Below are 7,301 nucleotides of genomic sequence, written 5' to 3' on the forward strand. Positions count from 1 at the left end.
CCGGCGTCATCAGGCTGCGTACTCCATCTTCCTCTCTGATGCCCCTCCGGGGGCCCACGTGACCCCTGTGGCAGTGGCTCTACAGGACAGGACAGGTGTGTGTGTGTGTGTGTGTGTGTATGTGTATGTGTGCACGCATGTGTGTGTCGATGGTGTGCATTTTTGTGCTGGGTGAACACTCTGATCCCTAAACCACGATACTGGAGCTCCCAAGCTACAGCCTCAGATTGATTTATAGTTCATCGTTGGGAATGAGTTCGCTGCTCATGATGCTGTTGCGGATCACGGTTGCGGCCCTAGCTGAAATTGTCGACTGAGCTCGCCCTGATGCCAGTATCCTGTAGTACTCTTGTCACTTTTGCATCAGCATGTTCGGCGGTGGAGTTTGCAGAACATCAGCAAAAGCGACTGGCCACCCTTCAACCGTTGGTACAAGCAACGTGCTTCTCTAAATCAGTTGCAGTGCGGGCAGCTGCTAGTGGGTTAGTGATGAAGCACTTTGTCTTGTCCTACAAACAAAATGGTGAGCCAGCCATTCCCAGACTGATGAAGAAGCAAGTCGGAGGTAAGAAGCGGATGACAGCCTCAAGGAAGATTATATTAGTGGTGGCTTAACAACTAGCCAAGAACCAGCAGCAACCCAACTGTAAGTCATGCTCTGTGGCACAGTGCTTCACTTGTTTGTGCGCACCGTAAAATACCATCATTTTTGTCCAGTGTGGGGACACGTTCTAGCTCGCATAGTTGAAGAACAAGAGGACTCAATGTTGTCTGATTCGTTCCAACATGCCAGCTTTCATTGTAGTTTGATATGGGGCAGTGCTAAGCGCTATCACAGCTACATGTACATGTATCAAAAGTCAAAACCAAGTACCAACAAGAGAATAATCATGGAGAAAAGTACCTATCGATAATGCGTGCACCCAGGGTTTTCCGGCAAATTCACTAGTTCAGCTATTCCATCCTTGTATTGTTCTGAACGCTAAGGGCTCTAGCGAGTTTATTCAACACCTAACAGCCAAAAATCCAATGAGTTATGACCAAAGCAGCAGCAGAGAAGTACACGCAATATAGATACGTGAATTTACCAATTTTAGGCAAATTTTGACAGTTTTTTGGATTTTTCTCCAGAATATGCACGGTGACCCCTATTTTCGCCGCGGTAAACCTGTTCCAACCCACTTATAGAACGTATTTGAAATATCCACATATGGGGCAAACTCAAAAATAAGCTGCAAAATATATTCAAAGTTTCATTTTTTGCGTCTTTTTGTTCTTCTCCAGGAAATGACGACCTGGATCCTATCGTCAACCAAAGTGTACATTTTTTGGTGTTGATATCATCTTAGTCAATACCTCTAACAGTCTGTATAATTTTATGTCATATTTTTGGTCCTATCTGGTGTTATGGACGATTTCTCATCAATTTTCGGATTTTGCAATATTTTGTGTTATCAAGGAAAATTGTGTTTTTGGCAAGACCTATTCAGGCAATTGAAAAACTGATGTTACTAAGCGAAAATATAAGGCTGTAGCTATTCAAACCTGATGTCAGATTGGGCTGATGTTGAAATTAATTTTTTGGGCCTAACTGTCCCGAACCCCCTTTTAAAGCTTCTTCTAGATACTGACACTGAGACTAGCTCTCTCTCTCTCTCTCTCTCTCTCTCTCTCTCTCTCTCTCTCTCTCTCTCTCTCTCTCTCTCTCTCTCTCTCTCTCTCTCTCTCTCTCTCTCTCTCTCTCTCTCTCTCTCTCTCTCTCTCTCTCTCTCTCTCTCTCTCTCTCTCTCTCTATCTCTATCTCTCTCTCTCTCTCTCTCTCTCTCTCTCTCTCTCTCTCTCTCTCTCTCTTCGATGGTGACAACCAGAAAGGATTTATGCCTGCAAAGGCTGGGTGCTTAGAGCATACATCACTTTGTTATGAGGCGATGCGTGATGCAAAGACGGCAAAACGCCAAATTTGCATTGCGTGGATAGATTTGAAGAATGCATTTGGTTCAGTGCGCCACAATCTGATACAGTATGCTCTAACCCACTACAGCCTTCCTTTGCAATTCAGGAAATTAATTTTTTCCTACTACGACAGTCTTTGCGCTTTCGTCGTACAACCACACACACCCACCTTTAATTACAACATTGGTGTTTTCCAGGGGTGCCCCTTGTCCCCGGTCCTTTTCAATATTTGTTTCCAGCTTCTGCTGGACTCACTTGCAGCCCCTGAATTAAGTTGCCTCTCCTATGATTTTAAATCTGCCCCTTTGCAAGTGTCCCAAACAGCTTTTGCTGATGACTTAGGCCTCTATAGCAAATCTAGTGCAGGTTGTCAAAAACTCATTGCGGTCACGGAGGACTTTCTCTCGTGGACCCAATGTATGCAGGCGGCGCCGCACAAATGCAAAAGCAGTGCAGCAAAGCTTGTAGATGGCCGGTACAAACCTTACGATCCCTGCCTGACAATGTCAGGGAGGAAGATCGCTTTCATTGACACTGCAGAGTTCAAGTTCCTGGGGCGAAGGCTGCATGCTGATTGCTCTGAGCAGACCCAGCGGGAAGACATCCGTCAACTCACTGTATCTCTCATGCAAAAAGTAGATGGCTCTTGGCTTCAAGACCACCACAAGCTATGGCTTTACCACCATCTTGTAGTGCCCAAGCTTTCTTGGTCTTTCCAGGTTCTTGAACTCACACAAGGTTTTGTACGTGAACTGCACTTTATGTGTTTACCATTTCTGAAGAAATGGTCAGGCCTACCTCGATGCGCAAACTCTGCCATTCTTTTTATTGGCAGTCGCAAACGCTTTGGCTTACGCCTCCACTACCTTCCTACGGTGTGGAAAAAGTGCCAGTCCATCAAATGGCACATTCTTCGATCGAGTGGGGACGCGCGCATGAGGGCGCTGTACACTCTGCGTCGGAGTAAGGATGCGAAGCTGACAAAGCGATATGCGGCGACAATAGAGCTGGAGTGTGCAGAGGCATCAGTAGGTTCAGGGACTCTCCGTCCACCGTCATCTTCAAGTCATCGTGCAGGGTTGGGTGCTCGTGCTCCGAAGCAGCATTCCAAACCCCCGAGGAAGGATCTCCTTCAAACATTTGAGGAGATCAACGCGCAGGAGCAGATTTTGAGGCTGAAGACTCTTCAGGTGCAAGGCAAGTGGTTGGAGTGGACATCGGTGATGTGGCAGGACCTCTCGTGGAAATCCCTTTTGTACGGTGGTACTGGTAAGGATTTGAAATTTCTTCTCGCATCAACCCTCGACGTGCTACCTTCTCCGACGAACCTACGCCGTTGGGGAAACACCGTAGTGGATCCGTACTGTAGTTTGTGCCGTACCTGGGCCTGTACTACGCGCCACGTGCTTGGCGCTTGTCGCGTAGCGCTGGACCAGGGACGTTACACCTGGAGGCACGACAACGTACTCGGGGTCATCGTCAGGAACATGCGTGAGGAGATTCGAATCCGCACTGCTGCAAACACCGTACAAACCGAAAATTCAAATGAGCTTGACTTCATCTCGTTTTGCAAGGCGGGAGAGAAGCCAGTTCGCGTTCAGCCCAGACGAAAGTTGGTTACGACTGATCTCCTGTCAGCGGCCTCAGACTGGAAACTTCTTGTCGACTCGGTTAGTGCAAAGATTTCTTTCCCTAGCTGTGTTGCACTTACCACCCTAAGACCAGATATTGTTCTGTACTCTACGAGTCGTAGGATTGTATTCTGGATGGAGTTGACAGTTTGTGCTGAGGACAGATTCAGTGTCAGTAACTCGCGGAAGGACAGGCGGTATGCGGATCTGGCCGATCAATGCCGAGCAAACGGGTGGCAGGTCGTTTCTTTTTCGGTTGAGGTAGGTGTGCGTGGTTTCATCCCGGACTCTCTTCGGAGGGCTCTGAAAGCGCTTGGATTTTCTAATCGAAGAATAAAATTTATTTGTAATTTGTGCAGTAAGACGTCTCTGCGAAGCAGCTACATCATCTGGTTGCGGCGTCAACAAAAACACTGGTCGGAAGATCCACTTTTCTGAGGTACTGTATGTGGGGCTCCGTTTATTGAGGTGCGTTGAAATTTATTCTCTTTATCTTATTATTTCTTTTCTATAATTTCCCCATATGAGTTCCTATCAGTTGCTGTGAACACCTTGAGTGGAGAGCGCTTGCTCGAGCGTTGAACCGGGTTCTTAATCCACCATACCCAGTTCGCAAGGCTGGGCGGGGTTGTGAGCAGGCTTTCATTTCATCTTTTCTTATTATTTCTTATTATTTCTGCTTTTCATCTCATTACAAAAATTCTGCGCTTTTTCTCCATCTGCGCATAAAATCTAGACTGACAACCTGCTTGTTAAATCATGCACCTGCTTTCAGGCGTAAAAACCCTGTTGTAGAGGTCTCAGTCCTCATTTGTTAGACTTACCTGTCTTTATAAATGTAACTTACTCTCTCTCTCTCTCTCTCTCTCTCTCTCTCTCTCTCTCTCTCTCTCTCTCTCTCTCTCTCTCTCTCTCTCTCTCTCTCTCTCTCTCTCTCTCTCTCTCTCTCTCTCTCTCTCTCTCTCTCTCTCTCTCTCTCTCTCTCTCTCTCTCTCTCTCTCTCTCTCTCTCTTGGAGACTGTGACATGTGTATTGCATCTGTACTGTACTGCAGGAGGCTACCGGGTTGAGGAACAGCTACACGTATCGCCCAATCATCAGGTCAACGGATTCCTCCGTTCATGGACAGCACGTGCACACGTACAGCTGCCAGAGGCACAACCGCAATGCCAGCCGAAAGTGGAACTGCAACTCCCCGTGATACAGAACTGCCATTGTTATAATAATAATTATTTGGTTTGACTGTGAGTCTGTCACTGCATTGATGTACAAAATACCTATACAATACTACACTATACTGTATTGTACTTTGAAGCAGTCGGTCTGTAGCTGTTCAGCTGTGGGAACATTGCAATGGCGCTTCGAAACGTCGGGGGTCCGAACTTCCCGGGTCCCAGTTGACGTGCGATGAATTGTCGTGGCAGCGAAGTGACGGGTTTCGAAATGTGTCCGCGACGAGACGGTTCTCGACGATATGACCTCTTCGAACTGACGCTCGTCGAAATGTCCCGCTCCCAAGTGACGTAGAACCCCTATGGCTGAATGTACAGCGAGACGGCTAGCACATGACTTTGTGTTTATTGTTATCAGCTAACACGTCAACGAAAAGTTCTAGCTGCTTACCTCTGCTTCCTTTGGCGAACGGAAACATAATTGCCATGGCTCTCCGACAGTAGCCGTCCTTGTCGAAGGTCCGCGTCTGCTCATCCTTTCCTAGGAGAGTGCGATGACAAGAGAGGACGGCTGCCGGATCTCGCTGCAGCAATGCGTGCTTGGCGCGTGTCGAACTGTCAAGGTGATTGACTTCGGTAGCTGTACCGGGCTTTAGCTTTTCGTCGCACGACAACATCGTCTTAGTTTCTCCGTTGGGTGCAGCGGACAGGAACCGGGGATGATCGGAATGGCCAGAACCTGAAGCAAGAGCTGACCTGTCCGTAATCGTTGATTATCGAATTTCAATGGGAAACACTTCTCAAGACACTTCTTGCACAGAATTTACTTGCACTGAACAACAAACTAGTATTGTGAACTCTTCTTCACTCATCCGTGGCGACAACTTCTGGGACCTCTCTCCTTCTAACTATGTTACTTGCATATAAGTATGTAGGGCTAAGGCCTATCCACGCGTAGGTCTACGATGTCAGTTTTAGCTCCCTGCATGCGTTCGCCCACAATTCTTCGCGGGTCAGAAAGAAATACTACTAGTTGGGAACACCACGCAATGACTATGTACACTGACTACAGGAAATAAAACCTCGTAAAAGACCTCGGCTTAGCCTCGGTCTTTTACTCGGCTTTTATTTCCTATAAATAGTATAATGCAAACAAACTATACCATTGGCATTGCGTACAACGATGTTGCCTTTGTTCGAGTAGAAGTAGTCTACCACCGATCAATCAATTTTTGCGTGCATATCTTTTAATCCTACTTTGGAAACAGACTTTTTCACGCACTCTTCTGCGATTTGTTTGCTGTATTTGGTTATATATTGCTAGCATAAAACGCCCTAAACTAGCATAAAAAAGCATTAACGAGCATAATATCCTGCTTTTGCTGGCATTCTGAAAAGCATAATCGGCTGAGTTTACTAGCATTACCCGCTGATGCCTACCCACGACTGCCATCCAGAGCAAAGGATAAGTCCATCGAACCGTCCACACTGGTGTTCACGAGGTGTTACTAACCGTGTTAGTCGCGCTGGAAACGGAGCGTCTCTGTAAGTTTGTATCCCTGGTGATGTTTTTGCCTGGAGAGCAATATAAGTGGTGCTCTTCCTCAGCCTACTCAAGCTCAACTGATGAGGGGTGAATTCCCCGAAATGCGGTGTATTGAGCAGGGAGTGGTGCTTTCTTCCAGGTTGGCTGAGTGGACGATTCGATGGACTTCTCGTGTGCTCCGGATGGCAGTCGTGAGTAGCCCTTGGCGGATTATGCCGGCATAATATTTGGCATAATCTTGGGATTTCGTCAAAAAATTATGCTCCGGCATAATACGGATTACAACGTGTAAGGTCAGCATAATCTTTCGGTTTAGACAAAAATTATGCTTAGGGCATAATACAGCTTTGTCAGAAAGCCTGCAGATTTTTTTACCATAGTGATAGTTTCATGTCCAAGTCTTTTAAAGTATGCATGTCTTACCGCGCGCACGTGTGCTGCAAAAGTGAAATATGGGAGAAAAGTGCAAAAGTGCACAGAGCCCCCCCCCCCCCCCCCTGCTTATCTGCAAAAGACCGTGAGCGCCTATTTGCTGTTCACCGTCGAGCGATCCGAGCTGCCTGTGCATGTGATGCCCATTACTGTGCTGACGTGGACCCCCTTTACCACTCTCGCTATGTCCTCTGGACCACCGTTTCTTACAGTTGTTCATTAAATTTATCTTTCAGTGTAAAGTAGCTCACCCGGTTGCCAGTTTAGATTCTCTATTTTGTAGGCACAGTAGACCTGCTTACACCACTCGCGGCTCTTCTGCAAATAATCTTTCGTTATGCCGATATAAGACTGCATGCGTGTATCGCTCATTGTCTAGTAGGATTGCTTTACTTTGGAATGCTCTGCCCTTTGAAATGAAGTCTTGCAATACGTCTTCTGCATTTAACGCCCATCTTGCCTGCCTTCTTAATGACAGGCCACAATGTACCCGGTTGAAACAGCTCCTTTTTGAAAATGTTTTCAATGAGTGATGTGTCGCTTTGTTTTGCTCTAATTGGTGCTTTT

At 46.8% G+C, this 7,301-nt stretch overlaps 1 protein-coding gene across 2 annotated transcripts; it reads left to right on the forward strand.

The window, feature by feature from the left end:
• Window positions 1–1,855: 1,855 nt before the first annotated feature.
• On the forward strand, window positions 1,856–5,247 carry LOC135809297 (uncharacterized). 2 transcript variants are annotated; one of them, XM_065322623.1, is made up of 3 exons: window positions 1,856–2,487; window positions 2,683–3,845; window positions 3,944–5,247. In XM_065322623.1, the coding sequence occupies exons 1-3, from the start codon at window positions 1,878–1,880 to the stop codon at window positions 3,944–3,946; spliced, it is 1,776 nt and encodes a 591-aa protein (XP_065178695.1). In that variant the 5' UTR covers window positions 1,856–1,877; the 3' UTR covers window positions 3,947–5,247. The 2 variants fall into 2 exon arrangements, with proteins under 2 accessions (XP_065178695.1, XP_065178694.1); XM_065322622.1 differs by having other exon boundaries at window positions 2,683–5,247.
• Window positions 5,248–7,301: the final 2,054 nt, after the last annotated feature.

Source organism: Sycon ciliatum, chromosome 2 (assembly GCF_964019385.1).
Source record: "Sycon ciliatum chromosome 2, ocSycCili1.1, whole genome shotgun sequence".
NCBI lineage: Eukaryota > Metazoa > Porifera > Calcarea > Leucosolenida > Sycettidae > Sycon > Sycon ciliatum.

What these genes read in the sequence shown, in the direction of transcription:
- LOC135809297 (XM_065322622.1), top strand. Translation starts at nt 1,878, where the DNA reads ATGCCTGCAAAGGCTGGGTGCTTAGAGCATACATCACTTTGTTATGAG. An exon ending in GAAGATCGCTTTCATTGACA is followed by an intron (nt 2,488 to 2,682) that starts CTGCAGAGTTCA and finishes AGGTTCTTGAAC; the next exon opens with TCACACAAGGTTTTGTACGT.